The 24,060-nt window shown below is 44.1% G+C and overlaps 1 protein-coding gene across 1 annotated transcript in view; it reads left to right on the forward strand.

Moving 5' to 3' along the window:
• Positions 1-18,238: 18,238 nt before the first annotated feature.
• The window catches only part of LOC149279245 (uncharacterized), a 46,230-nt gene continuing 40,408 nt past the window's right edge, over positions 18,239-24,060 (forward strand). The window contains exons 1-2 of the mRNA XM_089501446.1: positions 18,239-18,286; positions 18,845-19,033. Of these exons, the coding sequence (XP_089357572.1) occupies positions 18,239-18,286; positions 18,845-19,033 (237 nt within the window). The remainder of the gene's footprint in view (positions 18,287-18,844; positions 19,034-24,060) is intronic.

Consider the following 24,060-nt stretch of genomic DNA (forward strand, 5'->3'; position numbering starts at 1 on the left):
AAAAGGTAATTTGCTAGATATGAGCGGATATTTACCTTTAATTTGTTTAATAAACGTATCTAATTTTGCAGGGAGATATATTTGTGTGAGAACTCTGCAAAATCCACCCAGAATTGTAACATTATATGATTATTATCACGTTTGCAGGTCTAATGCACCTTTTGCTAATCTAAAGAAAAAGCGTCTGATGGCATGACCACTGATTTGAAAGTGTCTGATAGCTTGACTCCAGTTGATCTGGCTCCATGTAACGCGGCAGAGGGGATGGCAGCCCCCTGGTTAGAATATCTCCTGACATGTGATCTGTTTACATGTGATATGTTTAGAGAATGACCAGTGGGGGGCGCTCTAACAAGACCCCCATGTGCATGGAAACTCTTTCCTGCCACTGACTGGCTGCCGGCACAAAATGTTTTCCCTGCGTTACCCCTTTATAGCGGTGAATTCAGGGAGCTGACACCGCAAGCATTCAACAAACTTGCCCTGCCAACTCCCACCTTAGTGAATAAGCCCCAGAGTGATGCTTGGCATCGCCGTGTAATTCTTCCGCTAGGCTTGTGTGGATGTCAGGGCGCCCGTGGGCACCGGCACATATGTGGCATACCCAAAATATTTGATGGAAGCAAATACTAGAAGAAAAGGTGCCAAGCGTGACTGTGAACAGATTAGATTGTTGGCGTAAGGATTAGATTAGGGGGCAGAAAGTAAACATTTTAAACAAACGTCAGGTCAGTGATCCGGGGGTAAGAGCCGGTGTATGCTGAACACATTCCCAAAGTATCACCAGACTGCGTCTTCTGCCCCGGTACCGGGATGATTTATTATATATTAACGTCATTGTCCTATTTTTGTATATTTTCATTTTAAATCTCCCCTTTGGGGGTCCTCAGGGATCTCTTTTGTAACACCTTATGACATCATGGTGACATCACTGGCATATAATGATTCCCGCCCCCCCATGAGATGATCACAGAATGATCAGAAAGCAGGAGGCTGCAGCCCCCCATTCCTGATCACAGTTCCAGTTACGAGTCAGGAAGAGGTAATCAGAAATCCGATCAGGTTCTGGAGAGTGCCTCCGTATCCCCAAATGTTGCTTCTAAAGGGAAGAGGGAGGTCCTCTGTGTAATCCAAATCCCTCTGTTCCTTTTTCCTCCCCGGATGTCGATCTTTTCTATGAGCTCAGAATGTTTGATGGGTATGAGGGCATCTCCGTAAACAGCCCCGAAAGTTGCAGCAGAGAATGTGAACATAAATTGAGTTGTGGAAATAAAATATAACATTCTTCCCAAATGTCTCACTTAGTTAAATAAATCTATATGAATAGGTCATAAAGGAACATAAAACTCTTCAATAAGCCCCACCCACTAGAAAATAAACAGTAATATACAGGACAGTACAAGGTGGAATTTAATTTAATTAAAAAAAAAACATGTTTGGGGATTTAATATCCACATTTAATAAATGTATTTTAATGTTCACAGAGTCTCGCCCACCCCCTAACTTCCTGCATCGGTCCGGACACTAAGCCGTTACCTGATATGTCTGTCTCGGCCGAGTGTGGGATCGTATGCTGACCAAGAGAGCGCAACAGAACGCGACATATTTCATATTAAACAGCTAATTCATCATTAACAGTTACCTCCTATTCAGTGATGAGATAATACTTTAGTAAAAAAAAATCTCTCACACGCACACACTTTCCCTCTCCCTCCCCCATCTCTCTCCCTCCCCCCCTCTCTACCCATTGTACAGCGCTACGGAATATGATGGCGCTATATAAAACAATAACTTATAACGATAATAATGTACGCCTCCTCCCAGCAGGTTCCAAGGTGTTGTCACCGGTGATGTCAAGAACACCACGTTCCAGAGGACAGCAGGCACGGAACGGAGACCTGTGTGAGGCCGATTCACAGCTCAGGCTGGGTTTACCTCTTGGCTAAGTCATTAAACGACTTATGAAACAATGAGTTCTTCTACAGGTAGCGTCTGAATTCCACACCAACAACAGGACTTCCATGAGCGTTCCTTTAGAGACTGTCTAGTGTCCGATACATTCATTCATTTGGACATCGCCTGGACCAGGATAGCTAAGAAGAATGGACTTGGGATCTCTGATAGCTTCCTCAGCTTATGGCGCCAGCAGCTCCTATTCCAGACACAATTATGAATGTTTTGCCCAACGCGGCAGGGGACGGGGGTGCTACAACAAGGTCTCCTGAAGGGGAAGGGGTTGATAGACCATTTTTTGCTCTTTTACATTCTCTTCTGATTTTTATTCCCGTTTTAATTTTCTTTCTTTGTTTCTGATGACGATTGTCCTAAGATCACGGTCCCTCAAGAACGTTATTGTGAAAAGGAACTTTATCACACGACTAGAATGCAGTTTTCACTTTTTTCAAAAGGGAGACAGGAGTGGTACACTTTGGAGAGATCTAATTGCATATTTGCTAATTAATTATTAAATGATGCACATTTATAACTTGTATATCCATATTATTATTATTATTATTTATAACTATAGTACACATATGGGGGATGTGGACAGCGCTATGAAATAAGTAGGGGAGTTAGCACACTTCTCACACTTTGAAGAATTCCTTTAAACATTAAACACAGTCACAATGTGTAGCAATGAAGAAAATATCAGTTATCACTCAACTTAGATGCGGACGTGGAGGATACCGTTATGGGCAGTCATGTGATATTTGGACAACATTCCCAACCCAGCACTGCATTGGGCTGATTCTTTATGGCAATGTTAATGAAGTCCTGCTTATTTCATTAAGTCCTCATTACCTTTATACATACCTGGGAAGATCCAGGCTCCAGCTACCCGGAGCCTTAGGTGGACCCCCTTTTCGGGATCAGTGTGGGTGGTCCCAGTGTTGTAGCACTCACTTCTTATACTTGCCGCAGCTGCCTTTATATATGTGAATCTGGTGGTTGTGCTAACCGGCAGCTTCATGGGCAGTGCATCTTCCCCATATTTTATTCACCCCCCTCCATTGTGTTGCTTATCACGTCAGTCTGATAAGGAGTGTGGCTCTGGTAGATAAAGCGAAGCAAAACAGCTACTTATAGTTAATGCAAAGCTTTTCAAACATTATAATATTTAAAACATATCTAATTGTATTAAAGCATTGCACAACGCTGTAGAGTATGATGGTGCAAAATAAATCAAATAATAATAATAAAAAATAAAATATATCCAAAAATGTTTTTATATATCGGCAAAAAAAGCATGGCAATAGTTTTTTAAAAACTGAAAGTGGAACATACTTTGAAACTGTGTGAAAGTTCTTCACTTTATCAAGGCATCTCTGTATCTCCTATTGTGTATTTAGAAAGTAGATTGCAGATGTAATAATAATACATGAACCTTACATAAGATGACCACTAGATGTCACTATTGAACGCTTATAGAAAGCACAGTCTGACTCTAGTGGCCACTTTGTGTCACTGCAACACCATGACTCATAATGAGCAACCAGACATTCATTCAGATTCCCATTTTTAAGGGGAGACTCTTCCAGGCATCTGTATGGTTAATAACTCTGTAAAGGATTGTTACTGAAACGTGGCCGTATTGATTCTCATTAGAAGGTTGTTTGAATATAGAAGTGGGAGAAGGTGGCACAAAATAGGGTGGAATGAAAAGGACAAGGGAAAGAACCTCAAGGGAAACAGAAAGACAGCAAAGAGAAAACAAACAACTTGGAGAAAGGGAGTGTAAAAGGAGGAGGGTAACAGAAAAATCCCATAAAGGATTAAACGGTGAAGCCAAAATTACAGGAAATGAAACAGAAACGTCGGAGATTAGATATTAATAGCATAAAGAGAAAATAGGAAAGGTCCCAAGAAGATGAAAAATCAGAGGAGGGAGGGTAATGGAAGAGGGGGCAAGGAAAAAAATGATGTGAGTGAAGATGTGGAACTGGGAGAGGTTAAAGCTACATTTAGCCACATTTTTTTTAATCCTTGCATGGAATGTTCTCACAGTGGAGTCCATGAGGGTAAAAGCCAAGTTTAGATGGACAGATAAGCATGTTGGCCAAGGCCCAAAGGCATCTAACCTCTCCCCTACAGAGTCTCGCTCAACTCCTTCCTTGCCAGAGGCACATTTGTGTTGAAAGAAACACAACCGAGTTGTAGTGATTGAATGAACAAGTCCTGCCTTTTCTGGGTGGTCTCACTGTAGAAAGTTGAGGAGTCGGTCGGATTTTTTCAACCAGACCTCTATGGATAATGACAATCTTTGTGGCACTGACAACATATAAAGGAAAGAATGAAACATACCATGAGATACAACACACAGATGCCATGTTTGCAAAATTAGATGGGTCCTCTCTAGATCCTACTCAATTATATGTCCTCAATGTCACTGCTGATGACATAATTAACACTTTCCAGTCCCATATATATCATTATTCACCTATTTTTCCATTAATTCCCAATTGTCATGTTAGCATCTCAACCCTACGGTGTGGCTATATTTCCATGTCTATATTTTAACCCCTCACGATCTTACCTTGAGTTTCTGGTCTGTCAGCATGAAACACCATAAATTGCATGCTGTCTCGTGTTGCCATGCCTTTGATGGCTTCTTGGATGCATTTCTGCACTCGTACATGGGCAGTCACTTATTTTGATGATGCCTTATTTTATTACTCTTTGCACAATTTGGCGTTGTGATGTCATGCTTGCATGTGGTGTTTTGCTTCTTTATGCCTTTTTAATCCTGACACTAACTGCACTCGTCCCCCCATGTAGCGAGCTTTGTTGGTGATCTTTGAGTGCATTTATTGTTATTTGATTGCACGGTTTTGATCATGCCCGTTCTCAGGCTGCTCTGACCCTTTTGCCTGTTAATTGAGTTAGGTTTGCCCCTAGGTTGTGTTTGAGAGAAAACAGCAAAGTCCTGGGGGGGTCACAGTACCCAGAGGCTCAACTGGGGGGGGGCATGACTGTTATAAGTAGAAAACATTCTCTCCTGGATTATGTCTAGTTGTCCCCGACTAAGGGTCCCTCTTCTCATGTAGGTACAGTATATCACCTTGCAATGTCTTTATCTTACCCCCCTCTGCCGTTTTCCTTTCACCCTCCAATGTTCATGGCCTCTTTGTTAATCTAATGGCTGCCTATATCTTCACCAGTGATGTATTCTGGGTTAGGATGGCAGGTTCTTTGGGGGGGGGGGGGCAGCAGACCCCCTGCCGCATAGTGTCACTTGTGCATGAGGTCTACTCACTAACTTGGCATTAGTTGTGGTTTCAACTCTCTTCCTTCAATGAAGGGCCAATTCTGCCATGTTTCAGCTGACACTGTATAATGTTTAATTAAATGGGTTAGAAGACTTTGATAAACTCTCACTGATTTAACTATGCATTATACAGGGCTAGCCAAGCTCTTCCATCTTCCAAGCTATTATGCTCCCATCCATAAACATCATTCATTGTACTTTCTGCCCTTTATGTCATTGCCTCTCGATCATCTATTCCCGCTTTCATAAGTCATTATCCTCCTGTATGAGTACACCCAACACTGCCCGCCATTGTTCATCCTATGCCCTACGTCAACAGCTCTCATTCCTTCACCTTCTGATGTCATCATACTCTCTCGTACATACATATGTTCCCTCTGATTTCATTAGTTTCACCAAATTAACATCTTTACCATGTTATAACATCATATAGCATCTTTGTATACTCACTCATATTAAAATGCATTTATATATGTGTCCAGGCTTATGAGTTCATAGTGACAGCGTAACTGTGCCTATATATAAATGTGTATTCTCATGTTTCTTCATTATGAAAAAAGAATGATCTATCTGTGTTTGTTTCACTCGTGATCCCTACCCTGGTTCCTGAGAGAACAGACAGATATAGATACCAAAAGGATGAGAATACTTTAAATCCCACAAATGAAACGTCACCCTGTACGTAAATCCCGAGGAAAGAAGAGGAAAGTGGAAACAGGACAGTGAGACTTGAATCCGAAAAATAAGCTATATATATGAAAGGAGGACAACAGCAGGCAAGAAAGATTGTTGGCTTACTGGAATAATACGTTACAGGGGTAATAAGGCACTCAGGAGCCGGGTTACCGTAATAAATGTTACAGGGGTAATAAGGCACTCAGGAGCCGGGTTACTGTAATAACCTATTTCAGGGGTAATAAGGCACTCAGGAGCCGGGTTACTGTAATAATACGTTACAGGGGTAATAAGGCACTCAGGAGAAGGGTTACTGTAATAAGATGTTACAGGGGTAATAAGGCACTCAGGAGCCGGGTTACCGTAATAAATGTTACAGGGGTAATAAGGCACTCAGGAGCCGGGTTACTGTAATAACCTATTTCAGGGGTAATAAGGCACTCAGGAGCCGGGTTACTGTAATAATACGTTATAGGGGTAATAAGGCACTCAGGAGCTGGGGTACTAGAATAAGATGTTACTGGGGTAATAAGGCACCCAGGAGAAGGGTTACTGTAATAATACGTTACAGGGGTAATAAGGCACTCAGGAGCCGGGTTACCGTAATAAATGTTACTGGGGTAATAAGGCACCCAGGAGAAGGGTTACTGTAATAAGATGTTACAGGGGTAATAAGGCACCCAGGAGCCAGGTTACTGTAATAATACGTTACAGAGGTAATAAGGCACTCAGGAGCCGGGTTACCGTAATAAATGTTACAGGGGTAATAAGGCACCCAGGAGCCAGGTTACTGTAATAATACGTTACAGAGGTAATAAGGCACTCAGGAGCCGGGGTACTAGAATAAGATGTTACTGGGGTAATAAGGCACCCAGGAGAAGGGTTACCGTAAAAGGGCACTCAGAATCCAGGTTACTGTAATAAGATGTTACAGGGGTAATAAGGCACCCAGGAGCCGGGGTACTGTAATAAATGTTACTGGGGTAATAAGGCACTCAGGAGCTGAAGAAGTTGGGTTATTGTATTAAAATGTTACAGGGCCAATAATGCACTGTACATTTTTAATGTAAATATTATGTTGAAGGGCAATAAGGTACCTGCCCCCTCCCCTTCCTTGTCGCCCTTTTTTCCCTCCATTTGTGACTCTCCCCCAGGGGCTGTCACTTCTGTTGATTGAGAGGATTAATATATTGAACTGTTTATTTTTCCCACTGTTGGAGCTAAGCCCTGTGATTAATGACAGAGTGAAATGTGTGAAAGAAGGAGAGAGAGGGAGAATCTGAGAGAGAAAGAGGGGAGGAGAGAGGGATAAAGAGACAGTCCGTCTGGGGAGTGTGAGAGAAAAAGAGAGGCTAGTATGAGAGTGAGGGGAGAAAGAAAAAAACTGGGAACTGAAGAGAGAGCCAGCGAGTAAAAATAAAAGAATGACACACGATTAGCTCGAGAGAGGTGACGAGGCAGCCACACTAATGAGCGAGACAGTTAGCGAGAGGGATGTGTAAGGCGGGAGAGAAGTGAGTGTTAGTGTGTGAATGCGTTGGTGTCTGAGTGAATCTGTGCACGTGTGTGTTAGTGACATAGTGTGTGTTACATCCAGAGTGTGTGTGTGTGAGTGAGATAGTGCGTGTTACATTCAGTGTATGTGTATTAGTGACACAGTGTGTTACATTCAGTGTATGTGTGTTAGCGTCATAGTGTGTGTTACATCCAGATTGTGTGTGTGTTAGTGACACAGTGTGTCTTACATTCAGTATGTGTGTTAGTGACATAGTGTGTGTTACATTTAGTGTGTATGTGTGTTAATGTGTGAGTGCGTTGGTGTCTGGGTGAATGTGTGCATGTGTGTGTTAGTGACACATTGTGTGTTACATTCAGTGTGTGTGCTAGTGTCAATGTATGTGTTTGTGAGTAACGGTATGTATTTTGAGAGAGACAAAGAGGAATAATAGACGCATCCAAAAACGCAGAACAGAGTGAGAAAAAGAGACGGCTACGTAAGTGTGAGAAAAAAAGCAAAAAAAAAAAAAAAGGTAAATGGCAACATTATTCAACCGAGTGACAGCGAGTAGCTGATAACGTGTGTTAGTGTTAGAGAATGAGAAGAGAGTGTATGTGAGTGTGCGATGGGACAGGGAGGGTAGAGCACTAGACAGAGAGTGAGGAATGACAGGCCGGACAGAGAGACGGCGCAGGAGTCCAAGTATGTGCCTGGGAAAACACACGCGTGTATGAGACAATCTCAATGACAATCAATAACTTACATAATAACAAAAGCATACAAAGGCATATTACATGACAAAAGGCGGCGGTCTTTTATTTAGCTTAACCCTTCTCATTCATGCACACGATAAAGCACGTATTTATTAAAGTGCAAATACATCCAATACACCCGCGGTCTGAAAACCACCTTTTATCCCATTCTAACTCCGAAGTCCACTTGCCTTAAACAAAAAGATACCGGGCCAGACTGACAATGACGGGGAGGTTCTGGTCCTTTAAGGCCCATTTTTATGCTCACAAAGGGCTTTATTTAGAGAGTTGGCAGGACAGTTGTGATTTCAACTGAGAGGGAGAAGAGAGAGAGAGAGCTGGGCTGTCAGAGTGCTGCGTACAGAGCAGCTACAGAGACAGTCACGCTACATTCAGCGCACAGGTGCACACGTGGCACTCTGTTTATTGTCACACACATGAAAGTGGCATTAGCCCGAAGCTTCAGGATGCAGCCATCCATGCCATGGAGGGTGCAGATACTCAGCATCATCATATAGTGCCGAGCCTGCTGTGTACACACAGGAATGCTTTATAACCTTTACATTACAGCGTGGTGATTATTAGCCTCTACATATAAACACATATATACATGTATAGCGCAGACCCTCGTTGCCCAGAATGACAGTGATGTCATATTCACGTGCATTATAGTGTAGCGCTGTGATGTCACACCTCACAATCATAATGAACTTCTCCTGTACGTGCTGTGGTGACGGCAACTCCAGCCAGAGGGTCCCACTGTCAGAACTGTCCCTTCTAATTTGGGTAAATTAGCAGCTATACCATCTGCTCTCAACTTTACATTCATCATACACTTATCATCAATGAGTAATAACAACTATACCATTCAGATTGTGTTATAATGTTTACTATTGGGGGTTATAGTGGTTTTATCATCAATGGAATGGTCCAATCTGCAGGAATATGATTAGCAATAAGACCACTTTCGGAACTTTGCACCACTTTTTCATTAATACCTACATAGATTATCATCGTAGACTAGAAGTGGCTGGGATGATATAGTTCGGGATCTCTATTAATACTTGATATCACTGTACGGCGCGGCGATACGCTACATGAGACCGATTCCCCCCCTCGCTACACACACCTAACTCTAATCTCAGTTCCTTCATACCTGTAGGGCTATTTACTTACTGTTAAGTGCTTTCTGTGTTTGTTATCTCTCCAGACAGGAGTGTGGAAATAAATACACAGCAAGTGCCTGTTAACTCTTTAGCAGCTGGGGCTCTGTGCGTACACACTCTGCCGGGGTGTGTATCTGTTACACGCATGGCTAGACACGTATCGTACGGTTATCATGGACCACAGGCGAAAGCTGCATAATATTACTTCCACATGAGCGAGTAACCTTGTGACAGCAGAGGTGCCCGGGGCTATTAGTAGTCCCAGGCTCGCAATTGAATGCATAGCTGCCAGCAGTCCCAGATTTGCCAGTATAGTATCATCTCGACCAGTACCTCGATAATCAGGACTGCTGGCAGGTATGGATGCCAAGTGTCCTAATTGGTTACTACTGGAACTCTTTGGACACCGCAGCGTTGCTCGTGTATTTTGGGCAGGCGTTCTCTTGATGTGCCAGGATTTTGGTAGGTATGTGAACGTCGTCGAGCATCAGTGCCCCACACAAGACACACATGCCAACTTTCCCACTGATGTCCCACATCAGGACATCAGAGCACTTGTCACCCCAAACAATGGAAGGCTGTTGTCGCGACTGCATGTCATACTCCATCTACATCATATGGGCAGAATGTGACGCCCCCTGGTGTTCCCATCCACAGAACGCCCAATCTCCTTCTGCTTTCCCAAGCAGGGTGCTGCCCATGGAAAAGGTCCCAGCAGCCCCAATCAAAGTGACGCTTTCTTGGACAGCAGACAGCTGGGACATAAAAATTTTTCTTATTAAAAACTACATTTAGAAAAATGCCAGGACCGTCTTAGCAAATATGGGACTTTTTGGCAACTACCATATTTGTAGCGGTGTCCTGCACGCGTGCATCAGTACTATGATATACCACAACATTATAGGATGTACAAGCCAAGTTACTTACCGGCCAAAAATACCTCTCAAATGCCAACTGTTTTGTTTGCCGATTTTACACAAATTACCCCATTAGCGTGACATTATAGAAAAACAGAACAGGATCTAAAAAATCTTCCCTTGGTTTGCTTAAGTCCTGGAATAAAAAAAAAAATTCCTAAAAGAGCCTAAATTGCTAATTTAAGAGAGTATAAGGACGATTGAGTGTACGCCTTAATAAGGTTTAATGTGATTATTATGTATACATCCTTCCATTATATCCAAGACTCTCGAGTTAATGTATTATGTAGCTATTCCTAAAGCGATCCTTAAAAGATCAAGGGAACCCCTCACAGAGGATCTAAGAATCATAAAATAGTAAAAAGTATGCTAAGATGGTTGATTGTCAATGATTGAGACGTTGTGTTGTCCTGCTTAATGTTTTCTACTAGAGAAGTCCAGCAGGCATCTACTGGATAGTCCATATTTGAGTTGATATATGGCCACCAGTCTAGGGGCTACTAGACATGGAAAAATGAGTCTGTTCCTTGCCGAAGTGAGGTAGAACGTGTCTCGGGATCCCATATCTCAGGAAAATCAACAGAAGTGCTAGAAGCTGTACCTTTAATCCCGGGGTTAGAGTACTTGTTCTTACCGTAGAGAGTAAGTCCCTAGAAGAATGACATAGTCCGATGAAGCAATGGACGGAATAGGTAATGTATATCATGAGTTTAACCAGCCAGGTGGAAGGAAGATACATCAAGTATTCAATATGAGACCTAAAGATAGGAAAGTTCTGGAAAGCAGATTTGCCGCTTACCCCCATGGTGCTAAATGGTGTTCAACGGCAAAACTCTACATAACAAAAACTAACTTATTAGATTTGTTTCTTGAAATGCAGACGCGTTTTCTACAAATACACGGGGGGAACTAATGTAACTCAGAATAATATTTGTACTGAGCGTGGAGAAGGAATAAGCCTGAAGCTCTGATAAATTCCTGAATAGAACAACTGCCTTAACCCCTAAGCCGCTATCATCTATTTTGGTAATGATTATCGCATGTCAAACAGCTTATTCCGTGCCTGTAGATGAAGTGGTGTAAAACGTTACACTTTTAGGTTCACCTTACAGAATAAATAGGACAGCTAATGGTCGTTTTTAATACTATTTGGCTTGCATGGTGTCCTGGTCACAGTCTAACATATGATCGATCTAATTTTAAGACCAAGTATGTTAATGCCTACCTTGAGGATACTTTAATCCATGGTGCCAACAGGTAACCACAACTTTCTAAGGTCCAGACAGGGCTGGATTAACAGAGGAGCTCACGGAGCAATTACTGTAGGGCCCCGGCTTTCTAAAGGGCCCCGCGCCAACCGCTCCAGGGTCCCAAACGTTCTGATGGGTCCATACCCCAGTGGCAATACAATCGGGTCCCGCAATGCGCTGACTTGCCTTGGTGAGGGAGGATGACTGCTGGACGTCACGGACCCAAAGTGAGGAGGCTGCACGTGTGTGTGTGTGCGCGCACGTGTGTATATATATATGTGGGCAGGGCCATATACACACGCACATTATATATATATATATATATATATATATATATATATATATAGAGAGAGAGAGAGAGAGAGAGAGAGAGAGAGAGAGAGAGAGCGAGAGAGAGAGAGAGCCTGTCTTGCAAATCTATGTAGACCTATGTAAAATGTCTCAAAAAAGCAGAAAATGATGCTGCAATCTAAAGAAATTCAAGAAGATCAAAAGTCATTGACATCTAATAGTCTGGAAAGGGTTACAAAACCATTTCTAAGGATCTGGGGCTCCAGCGAACTGCGGTGAGATCTGTAAATGGAGATGCCAAAATTCCTCTAAGAGAGCGTTGACGACTTATCCAGGTGGTCACAAAAAAACCCAGGCTAACATGTAAAGAACTGCAGGATTCCACAATAAGAAAGAGACAGGGCAAAAAAAAGCATCCATGGAGAGTTGCAAGGCAAAAACCACCACTAAGAAAAAAAAAAGAACGCAAAGGCTTGTCTCACATTTCCTAAAAAGCCTCTTGATGACCCATGACTTTTGGGATAATATTCTGTGGACTGGTGAGTCAAAAGTGGACATCCACAATAAGAACATACCAACAGTTAAACACGGTGATGGTCATGTGATGGAACCATGAATTCTGCTCTTCCAGAAAATCCTGAAGGAGAATATTTGGCCACCGGTTTGTGACCTAAAGCTCAAGCGCAGTTGGGTTCTGCAGCAGGACGATTATCCGAAGCACACAAGAAAGTCCGCCTCTGAATGGCTCAAAAGAAACAAAATGAAGGTTTTGGAGAGGCCTGATTTACGATTGAGACGCCATGTCATGACCTTAAAACAACCAGTTCCCAATGTGTCTAAATTAAAACAATTCCGCCAAGAAGGGTGATCAAAAATCCTCCACAGTGATGCCAATTATCAGGTGTAAGGGGGCAATTACTCTTTCACATGAGTGATATAGGTTTCGATTAACTCTTTAACTTCAATAAACGAAATGATCTTTTCAAAGCTGCATTTTGTATTTACCATATTTCCCCATGTATAAGACGTACCTTTTTAAGAAAAATTTAGGGTTTAAAAACCGGGTGCGTCTTACAGTGGTGGTAGATTTTTTTTTTACCGGAAAGGGGACCTGCTGCTTACCTCTGTGTTGCTCAGCAGCGCCTCTTGATCCATAGAGGTGACACAGGAACCCAGTGGAGTCACGTGAATGTACCTCGCATCACATGACTCCGCTCAGTTCCTGTTCCAGTTCGAGCAACGCAGAGGGAAACAGCGCCCCCACGGAAGTCTGCGAGCGGCACCAGAATATCTGCAGTTCAGGTAAGGGTGGGGGAGTAAGTGAATGAATATATGTGTGTGTGTGTGTGTGTGTGTGATAGCATGGATCCATGTGTAGGGGGCACAGGGAGGCTGAAATTGATGTGCATGTACTGGCTGCCAGGAGTGTGAGCTAGCAGCTAACATCAATCCCACTCATATCATGCCCAGGCAACCAGTACAATAACTTTATGTAATATATATTTTTTTAAATTTCAGGCCTCAAAATTAAGGTGCGTCTTATACATGGGAGTGTCTTATACTTGGGGAAATACGGTACTCACGTTGTCTTTGTCGTCTATTAAAACTAGATAATAAAAACCCCAGGATGATAATTCTTAGATATCAAAAATCCTTTTGTAAAAACCAGTTGGGAAATAAACTGCTTTACTTGAGGGTACCAAGCAACCCTGAGTGAGAGAATGAAGAACTTTCAGCTTCGTTGCTGTTTCAGCTGTAGATCTAGAAAAACTGAGATACAATTGTCAATTACTTATTACGGGTTGGTAGAAATATATTCCAACCTTACTTAAAGTCTGACCCTGACTCTTGTTTCTGCTCATTGCAAAACTAAAACATATTGGCAATTGCCTTTGTTCCAAAACGAAAGGAAAACTGAAAAATTCTGAAAAATCCAAATCGACATAATATCCATGCTACTGTAAGGAGAAGTGTCGCCAGCCACAGGTTCTGTATCATTGAGATTACCTGGCATTTTCAACAACGCACGGTGCGTACTTACAACTAGACTCGGGCGCCGGCCAACTCTTCGTGTCCGTCTTCTGGGGGGGAAAAAATCGTTGTATTCCACGAATATTCCCCTGTTCCCGTGTTTGAATATTCGTGTACATTGTTCGTGGTCGTTTTTTTTTTTAGAAGGGGTTAATACGTGATTAACGTGGTACGCACTACACAGCAGCTTTGGCGCCAGGATTTTAAAGGTCCGTATGAGCAACTCTATTGGTCGCCAGCAGGGGCCTCCTCTGCCATCCACCTGCACTCCTTGGTCCCTTCCCCATCTAGCCTACCTTATCTGCGCAGAATCACAGGGGTTAACGGGAGCGGAAATCGGTAGGCTCGCCATCAGGAGTTAAAGGGCCATAAGAACGACTTTATGGGTCGCCAGCAGGGGCCTCCTCTAGCATCAACCAAGGCATCAATAAAGTCGTTCTTATGGCCCTTTAACTCCTGACAAGGAACCTACGGCTTTCCGCTCCCGTTAACCCCTGTGATTCTGCGTAGATAAGGTAGGCTAGATGGGGAAGGGACCAATGAGATTAGTAAACGTGACGAACACGAAGATTCTTCCGGTTGTGTCTCCGTAGACGTTTTGCCGCCAGGCTGAACAACGAAAACGCACCCTTCGTGTTTGTTTTTATGTTCGCCCGAATATGAATACACAAGGCTACTTACAACCACACGTCTTTATCATAGTACAATGTCGGTAAAATTGTCTCAAGGCAGTAATGGCAAAAGCCAGTAAAATTGCCTCTAGGGGATGACCTGGTTATCAATTATTATCAACAATGTATTTTACTTTGAAGGTAAGGGGGCATTTTCCCATTAATTTGCCATAACTGAGCTCTTCTGTTTGAAAACAATGCGATGACACACCGCTTTACTCAGTTACCCAAGTCTGTCTTATTATAGAGATAAGTTGGATGATCTGAACGAGATGAATAAGCAAAAATAGAAAGAAGAAAAACAAAAAATCGAGAAGGGGCATTTACTGTTTCTCAGCACTGTATATCCCTCTAGGAAGCAAATCTTCCCCTGCCACCTGTTCCCTTCACTTAGAGCAAGACAGATAATTATGATATACTAATGGTTGTGGGTTCGTTAAAACTATGGCATTCAAACTAATTAATTGCAATACAACATTGCTCTCTTGGAAACTGATAGTCCCAGTCAGGAAATATTTAGGATTGACTTATAACCCCAGACCTGACCTTACTAAAAGGAAAGGATGATTGTGACAGATTCATTAGACAGAAGCAGGATTCCGTGAACAATCAACAACCATCTCAGGAGACCATAGTGGAAGGAAGCCTGCTAGATAAGTTCACCGAGCTTGCTTTGAGTCAGAAGTTAACATTGTAGCCGTGGGCTCGTCCTGATCTGTGTTTTGAAAGATGCTACAAGGACCAGCTTCCAGAGGTGGGCCTCATTCTCCAACCAAGACCACGCATCCTTACCACCTTACCACACCGAGGTTCCATCGACTGAATAGGGTTTGAGTCTATATAGGCTCTTTTACCCTTAGCAGAGGTCCATGGTCAGGACCTGAATACACCTCGAAGACTATTCGTGGTAGCTTTGTTTGCTGGTAATTTCTACCATAAAGTCAAGCAGAGCCGGGTCCTTTTCCCTTGTTGATCTCCACATGACGTCGGTTCCTTAAGGCTGTGAAACTAACTCTCTCCCTTCAACGTTTACTTGTCTGATTACATGTCCTCTTCCTCTTTGAACTCCATACTTTTACTTTTGCTGTTCTCCTATGGTTGTAAAGAATGTATATGTAATATTAATCACACAAAGTGAAATAAGTAGTAATCTCAGAATTTATTTGTACCGTTCCCCCCCCCCCCCCAAGTACTCACCTACCCATGACCCTCGGCTATTTTGGAAGCTACTTCTCACGACCTGGTAGCCTCTTGATCGGAAGACATCGCTGATTGAGTCACATGTGATATAGGGTACAACGTAGTCATGTAAATATGAATGCCGCAAAAGGCATCAGACATCCTTTCACAAGCCACGTATTGTGTTTACATCCCTGTATTTACCAAAATTCTCTGGCTTCACATACAGCTCATCTGACGTCAGCTCAGGTCGGTACCTTCTGTTACTGTCCGAAGTCCTTTTAGGAAAAGGTGGCACTCAACTCTAGCGCAGTGATTTACTGCCTGCAAGTCACACTGGGGTGAAAATAGGAACTAACAACACCCAACAACTCTTAGCTTTCCTACTCTTCTGCCTCAAATAAAAATAGCTACTTTGCGGAGATCGATAGGTACCCCTACTGACAACATATATAGAGGCTGCGTACTGGAATAGAAACGCAGTGGGGGGGTTCTTCAAGATCCAACCGTTGGTCAGTTTTAGCGACATATCTTCGCAATCAGATAATGCCCTAATCTATCAAACTTCCCCAACCGACTTTTGGTGTCACGAAAGCTACAGTTACACTTTAACCCCTGGTTACCTCGTGTTCATGTTGAAAGTCTGGAGAATTTGTAGATGGTCTTATAAACAGAAGGTGATTATTATTAATAATAATAATACATATGTTAAACATAGCGCATAGTATCTCAGTGTTACACGCATGTTTTGAGAATGGAAAAATTCTGTTTTGGGAAATTGACCGGCAAATGCCTGGGAACCAAACTTTCTGACGTTGGGAACATCGTGTAACGGAGGTTGGGGGCAACAAAACACTCATGGGAGAACTCGAGACTTCGCAGGAGAAGGGCACTGGAGAAGCAGTGATCATACGGGAAAGGCTAAGGATGCTACGTTGTAGCACAGGGACACTAAAAATCTCTACCAGGCTGGTAAAAAAAACAAACCTGTCATATATATATATATATATATATATATACACACACACACACTGTTTTAATGAAGCTAAAAGCTCTGTTGGTGAGCGTTCTACTTATTTACCTCTATGGAAACAAGCTATATTGAAGGGTAGCATGAGAGCAGACACGGGGATAAGCCTAAATCCCGTAACATCATACACTACAAATACCCCCCCAATCGCTGAACATTAAGTGTGTAACGGAGAAATCCGGTCGAGGCACGTACCCGTGTAGAAAAACAGGCAGCTGTACCATACCCGAGTTTGGCTGGCAGGTCTCTAAAGTATTCATTAAGTCATTTGTCTTGCCAGACCCTTTGGGCGCACGTAGAAAAACCTTTACCTTGAATACTATGAAAATATCTGAACTCCGGACGGTGCATCCAGTAGCTGTTTGAGGGTAAAAAATAAGAATCAAAAGGTGGACCTAGAGGAGAAGAAAGTTGGTATAAAGCAACGTATCCTCTGGAAGTTATGGAAGAAGGGGCGCACACGAGAAGACGGCTGGAAAAGGAAGGAATCCGACATCGGATGAATAGGAAACAGAGTCAAATCATACAGGTGTACACAGGCCCGGGGCAAATACCCCCTTTGTCTGTTGAAGAAGATGTATTCATGACACCTATACCAGTTGTTAACCGAGAGGCACGGCCGCGCGGTCCTGATGGCTATCACAAGAAATAGTCTAAAAGTTACATTTTTGTTCCGTGTAAACAACTTTCTTCCACTCTTGTGAATTGTCCCGCAGCGCACCGCAGATCCGCATTCTTCCAGGAGAAATTATGTTACAGAGTTGCATTTTGCTTAATGGTAACCCTACACTGGAGCGCGAGGACAAAAGATACCGGGGGGGGGGGGGGGGGTTACTCACTATAGTGGAAGTCGGCAGGAGAGGTCAAGGAACAGTTGATTTCATTATGCGCCATAAGGCCCCCCCCACCATGTCTCTCTGCAAAACGGGTTAGCAGCTCATAAAGTGCAATTAAGTGCAAGACATTACGCAGATGTACATATTCTTTACACAGGGCCATCTAAGCTCTTGTGGTTTGCCCGTGTAGTCAATGAGCTTCCTATTGTTGTGAGCTTAGTAGGTAGGTGTTTGACGTTTCCCACCAGTGCCCCTACTTCCTAGATCCCTCCGTGTGCACAGTCTGTCTTCACATGGCTCCAGCGTCCGCTATCCAAGCCAGACCATGGACGATGACATCCTCCGGTGACATCAGACGCCACTTGCGTAATGCAGCGTATGCAACTCCCCAAAAAAATATAAACTTTGGGCAGCGGTGGCAGCTCCCATTTAAGTGAAGCCAGTGAAAAGAAACTGCAACTCCCCTGCAAACTCTCCTTCCAAACTTAGAACTAGAAATCCTAGAGCGGCTCCAGTACAAGAATCCATCACATAAAAAAATAAATGGTGAACAGGGCTCTGCTCAGATGCACGTATGTTTTAGGTCTTCGGGGTATATTACACACAAGGTGAAAAATGTTTGAGGTGAAGCAGCCACACGACCAGTCCGGAAATCACCAGACAGGGCCAGGTAGACATGGACCGGCCCAATCGCAAGGGGCAAGAATGTGGTCATGCAGTGAGAGTGAGTGTGTGCTTGGGTGTATGTCAGCACAAACGTGTATGTTAGCATGATTATGTTAGTACGAGTGTGTATGTTGGTTACGGGGGGCTCCAGGCCATTGCGGGCCAGCTCTCCGCTGACTCTATCCCAGTGCATAGCATAGTTATGTTATTACTAGACACCATATATATGGTGGAATGGAGCCAACCTACCAATTAACGAGACACTGCGGCCATCGTATGCACTTTAATACATTTGATAGCTGAGATGCCCCTTGTCATACCTGGGAACTTCTGGGCTCCGGCTACCCGGAGCCTTCCCTTGCGGGACACAGCCAGGACTGCCCACTGATGTCAGCGGGCGGTCCCATGACATCGGTGGGAGTGCCCACTGACATTGGGGACGTGTCAAGACCCCGCTCCCACGACGCGAAGGATTCCAGTCTTGACCCGGAGAACCGGTGCGCCACCCGGCAATCTCCGGGTCAAACCCAGAGAGTTCCCAGGTATGCCCCTTGTACATAAGCAGGGGGTAATTCTACAGAATCCTCCATATGCTTTTGCCCCTCTTTCCACGCAGGAGATCCATTCAGCCGAACACATCTCCCCGCACGCGATATACTCACCTCCCGTCACCTCGTGCTGGCTTGAGAGCACTGCGGGCAGGAGGTCTATCCAGACTTCCATGCGCATGGGTCGAAAGCTCTCCCATTGGTCTCAAGATGCCAATCTCTGGGGACCATGTTCAATAGGAGTGAACCGGGATGCGGTGAGGCAATGGAAGAAGGGGAAGCGCTATGAGGAGGTTTGTAGACCACAGTCAGGATTTTCAGTTAAACTCTGGGGCACGGGCGTACCCGACTACCTGCTGTGAGTTCATACACAGCACATGAGACTGGGCAGCGATTTACATGTCAGTTACACATGAAACACAATGAAAGGGAACGGTGCAGGTAGCTACATGCACTGCAAGGTGTAAGGAGAAACAGGTGCATGCTAGCAGTGGATGAGAAACCTGACACACACATTAAAAGAAGCAAGATGGCGGAAATCACTGAGGAAAAGTAATAAGAGGCTGCAAGGCCCAGGAAGGGCCGCACTACGGACAACATGGCGCAGGGGCACGGAAACGGACCGGATCACCTACCCCACGTGGCGCCTGTGCCGGAATCTGGACCAAGCTACGCCCCTATTCATAAAGCTAGCCTGTACCGCCTTACGTCACCGCATTCCGGAGCCGTACCCCCTGCTTGATTGGCTTAGACAATAAAGAACGCTGTCAATTACATCTTCGCAGCTCCGCCTTCAAGACGATGACTGACATAGTAAACTGGACAGTGTGGGCGGAGTTAGAGCGGTCTATCTACAAACATGTTAGATGGATTCTCGAGCCGAGTTACAAGAAAGGGGTGTGTTTACAAAATAATGGGCGTGATATACAATGTCTCCCCCCCTTTTTTCTCTCTTTTTGTGTGCCGTTCATTGATTGGTTGCAGGTATCCCATCTCCCTGCCGTAACCTATGTGAATGGCTGTGTTCCTTCGGAGAGGCGTGGCCTAGTACCCGCTCGTCTGCCTCTGTGTGCTCGCACAACTTAGTGTGGCTTAGGCAGCCGGCCAGCGAGGAGGTTCGTGATTAGAGAGGACCCCGGGGGAGGACATCAGTATGGGGCGGCCGGGGATGTTCGGACTCATCTGGGTTGCTGCTGCTGTGTTGCTGAGCCGCGGAATCGTCCACGGTATGTTCCGAACAGTCTGTAAGCTATGGGTTAATAACCGTTCTGCAGCGGGGCCGTGTACTTACCGGAGTGGCATCTAATGGCATCTGTCCATCATCACTGGGACCGTACATCACCGGCACTGATTGACATACATGTATATGTAGTATGTTTAAGTGCTGGCTATTGTGTGCCTTTACATTGAAATCATGCTATATGTATGTATGTATGTGTATTGTATGTATGTATATATAAACATATAATGAGTATTATTCTCACTTCTGTTTAGTTCTTGGCTGTGTGTATACTCGCTACCACTATACACAGACACACACACTGTACAGAGCGCTGCGTGAAGTCCTATGTAACTGTGAGATCAGTGTTCCTTTAACACATTGTATCCCTCTGCCTCTTTAGATTGCTCACATAGGATTCTGGTGGCATTTATAGGGTTAATTTCTTTGTGGACTTCTCCTTAAGATCTTCTCTGGGCCACTTCTTGCGTGACATAAAGCGGGTTGTGACGGGTCCCGTGACTCGGGCTTCATAGGGTTTATTTTTCTTTTTTTTTTTTAAATTTGTGGTATTGACCGTCATAAAAAAAACTTTAACCCGTTATTGTATGCCGGAAACTTATCCGAAAGCGTCCCATCTCCCCCCCCAAAAAATACTGTTCTGTAAACGGTGTGATGAGATTTTTCCGCAGGTGTCTGCGTTTGGAAGAGATGCTGAGTTTGGATATATATATATATATATATATATATATATATATATATATATATATATTAATTTGTGTTATATTGTATCCTCTTAACCCCTTCCTCTCCAGCTGTGTACATTGTTGCCATCATTCTATATAAACCCTGTATAGTGGGAGCACTGGTTTCAGTAAACTGGACTCCAGCCTGGATCATGTGAAAGGGTTTCTACGGAGGAATGCGGATTTAGCCTGAACGTCCCTTGCGGCGGCGTAACGGTTAATAGGCGTGCGGAATTAATCCCGAGCCCCCCCAGCTCTGTCTCTAACGATCTAATAAGAGAGTTTTATCCGCAGAGCGTCTCGTTCCGCGGCGCAGGGACCCGGCGTATTTATTTCGCGAGTCATAAAGCTGTATTATCGGCGGCCGGGTCGTAAGATCCCGTTCTTTAATTGGATGGGTGTGCGGCGCGTTGGGATTAACCCCTTATTTATTGGGCTGTATGTACAGCCTTTAGTGTCAGCGGATCTAGAGTCGCGCAAGCTTTCAAGATCTAATAAAGTGCCTTCGCAAGTTTATCATCCTCTTTTATCTATATAGCGCCGACAACTTCCGCGGCGCTTCCTGCAGTCCGTCTATTCCAAGCGTCTGGAAGAACTAGAACGGACTGACGGGTTAAGAAGGACAATCTAGAATCGGAATTCTAGAGTCTTGGTTTTCTTTCTTCTTTTTTTCTGGCCACGTCTTCGTTTTACAGCTAGCATGGAGATCATCCGCGCAGAAAGGGGTGAAATCCGCAGAAATAAATGTCCCGAGCGGCTTTTAATTTAATTTTTTTGGGGCGGTGGGGGGGGGATAATCCTGCTTTTGTAGTCCGGCTGTACTGCGGGAGTCTAGAGTTTCCAGATTGACATAGTTTACGAAGGGCGATTGCATAGGAATGCGGAGAATTGTGTGAAATTAACCAGCGCTGTGCACAGGATTAGTGCAGACGGCCGTCTGCGAGATCGATGCAATGACATTTTTTATTTTAATATTTTTTTACATTTTTAACAATCTGCGAGATACGCGTCGGCTTTCGGGGTGTAGCCTGACGCTGTGATTCAGAGACAGAGCATCAGATTAGACGCGATGTTTCCTGCTGAAAGACATTAAGCTCCTCTGCTCATCAGTGGCCGCAGACCAAATCCCGTAAAATAATGTAAAAACTTAACTTTTTGATATTTTTGATGCCGGGCAGCCGCGCATCGCGTTGTGGTCACGTGTAAATGTTAAATCATGGCGTACTAATCTAACGGAGCTAAGCGGTCAAATGTTGAGATTTCACATTAGGTGATTCCGTCTGAAGAAGAGACCTCCGAGGTCCCGAAAGCTTGTGTAACTTTACGTCTTTTCGTGTATTGGCCCAATAAAAGGTAGCGACTTTGACTAAAGACTCCGCATTAGGTGATCGTAATGAGTAGCGCTAAGCTGCTTATGGGTTCCCTTGTGATGGCGGTAAATCTCCCCCCTTTAAGGTTTTATGGGGGGCCCCGCTTCATACTCGCTGGCTGAGTGTAGATTTCTTTGTCCCGTTGCATGAGGTTTCTTAGCCGTCAGAATGGCTGTTTTTTTTTTTTTTTTTCTTCCCCTCTAACAATCCCTTTTTCCAAACTTTCCCACCCATCCCCCTCTCCCCTTTCTCCCCCCTCCTTCTCTCCCTCCCTCAGGGCATAGAGAAGGAGAGGGGGGGAGGTGGATGGAGAGGAGGGAGAGAGAGAAACCTTTCTTGTATGATAACAATTGGGATAGGAGTTAAAGGAGGGTGGGGGGGGGTTAACTTCCCAAACTGCCTCTCAAATCTGTCTACTACCCCCTGCGGCTTTTCCTCTTCTCTCCTTCACGTATTTGTTTTCTGTCAGCTGCTCCCTTCTTGTCCGTCTGACTCCCTTTTTTGTGGTTCTGGGTTTCTCTCTTGTTCTCATGGTCACTTTCTTTCAATCCCCCCGACCCCCTGACCCCCACATCTTGCCCCCACACTGCTAATTTTTCCCTAGGTTTATTCCAATCGCTGAAACGCTCCAATGGCATTTCTTTTCTACACTCGTGGTGTGAGTTGGGCCACACCATAATATCCCATTAGGGTTCGTCCATCTGCTACGCGGGCAGGACCTACTAAGTATTCATTAAACGTTACAAACGGTAAGCTGTAGACACGGGGGCTTTACTCATAAAAGCGTTTCTGCTACAAAGTTTGGAAAGCGGTCAACCACCGAATGTTCTATTGATTGGACGATTCTATTAGTTGCTATGGCGATAAGACCACTTCAAACTTTGCATCAGAATCACTTGGTCCTCATAACCACCATTGATTCCAAAGCCTTTATTCTCCTTTTTTACCCCGACATCCTTGTCTACCCCCTGCTTTCATCACAAGCCTCACGGTCTTGGCCCTCTCAACCTGCCCCCCCCCCCCCAAGCTGCTCTCGGCTCTTATAGGACTGCCGTTGAATAATGATGAAGTAATACTTATTCGTTCTGAGGGTATATCGTTGTTCCCCGGTGATTTAAAATAAACGTTCTCCAGTATGATGATTTTTTTTTTTCCCCCCGCCCCATGTGGTCATCCTTATAGAGAAGACCCTGAATGGGTCTTCTTCTGATGGGATCTTGTGGTCTGGCTAGCTTGATACCCGAGGCGTTTTTCCCCATTTTTGAGTAAATTTGAGCCATTGGGTATGTGTTCTTTACTTTGATCTAAATAAACAGTTCTAGAGAATGCTTGACTAACACAATTTAGAATGTGTGCACCTAGATCCTTGGTGATAAACAAATGTTCCACAAAGCTCTACACGTTCTCCAACCCCTGAGGTTGAAGAAAAGCCAATATTTATAAGAGAAAATCTGATCTTAAGAGGTTCTGAGAATTAAACCCTAATTCGGTCTCAATATTGTGTTTTTCTCCTTGTTCTGGAGTTCACACGACCTTCAACCTTCTGTCCGTGGAACCCAAAAGTCTCGCTAAACCAAGGCAAAGGGTTTTGACCTCCAGGCCACGAGGGAATCAAAACGGCCAGGAATTCTGTAGAGATTTCATCAATTTTAACCACTTATTCAAAAGTCCTGGCCTAGCTGGGGCCCTAGAGTTCCTGATGTTTGATCTTTTGGTTCTTGGTCTACAAATATCTTTTCTTCTTCTTCTTCAGACACTCAGTAGACACCCCATCCCCCACGACGTGGTTCTCCTTCCCATTGTCTCTATCCTTGGTCTTATCTCAGACAATTGTCCCTCCATTCCCATACACTTTGTATTGTTCCTTTCTGATAGGAGTCAGATGACGCTCTCTAGGAGTTCGTGGTATTGTGACCGCTAACCAGTCCGTGTGGCCACGCGCCATAAAC

Source organism: Sceloporus occidentalis, unplaced genomic scaffold (genome assembly GCF_023333645.1).
Source record: "Sceloporus occidentalis isolate IW3139 unplaced genomic scaffold, rSceOcc1.0.p SCAF_174, whole genome shotgun sequence".
In the NCBI taxonomy this organism is placed as follows: domain Eukaryota; kingdom Metazoa; phylum Chordata; class Lepidosauria; order Squamata; family Phrynosomatidae; genus Sceloporus; species Sceloporus occidentalis.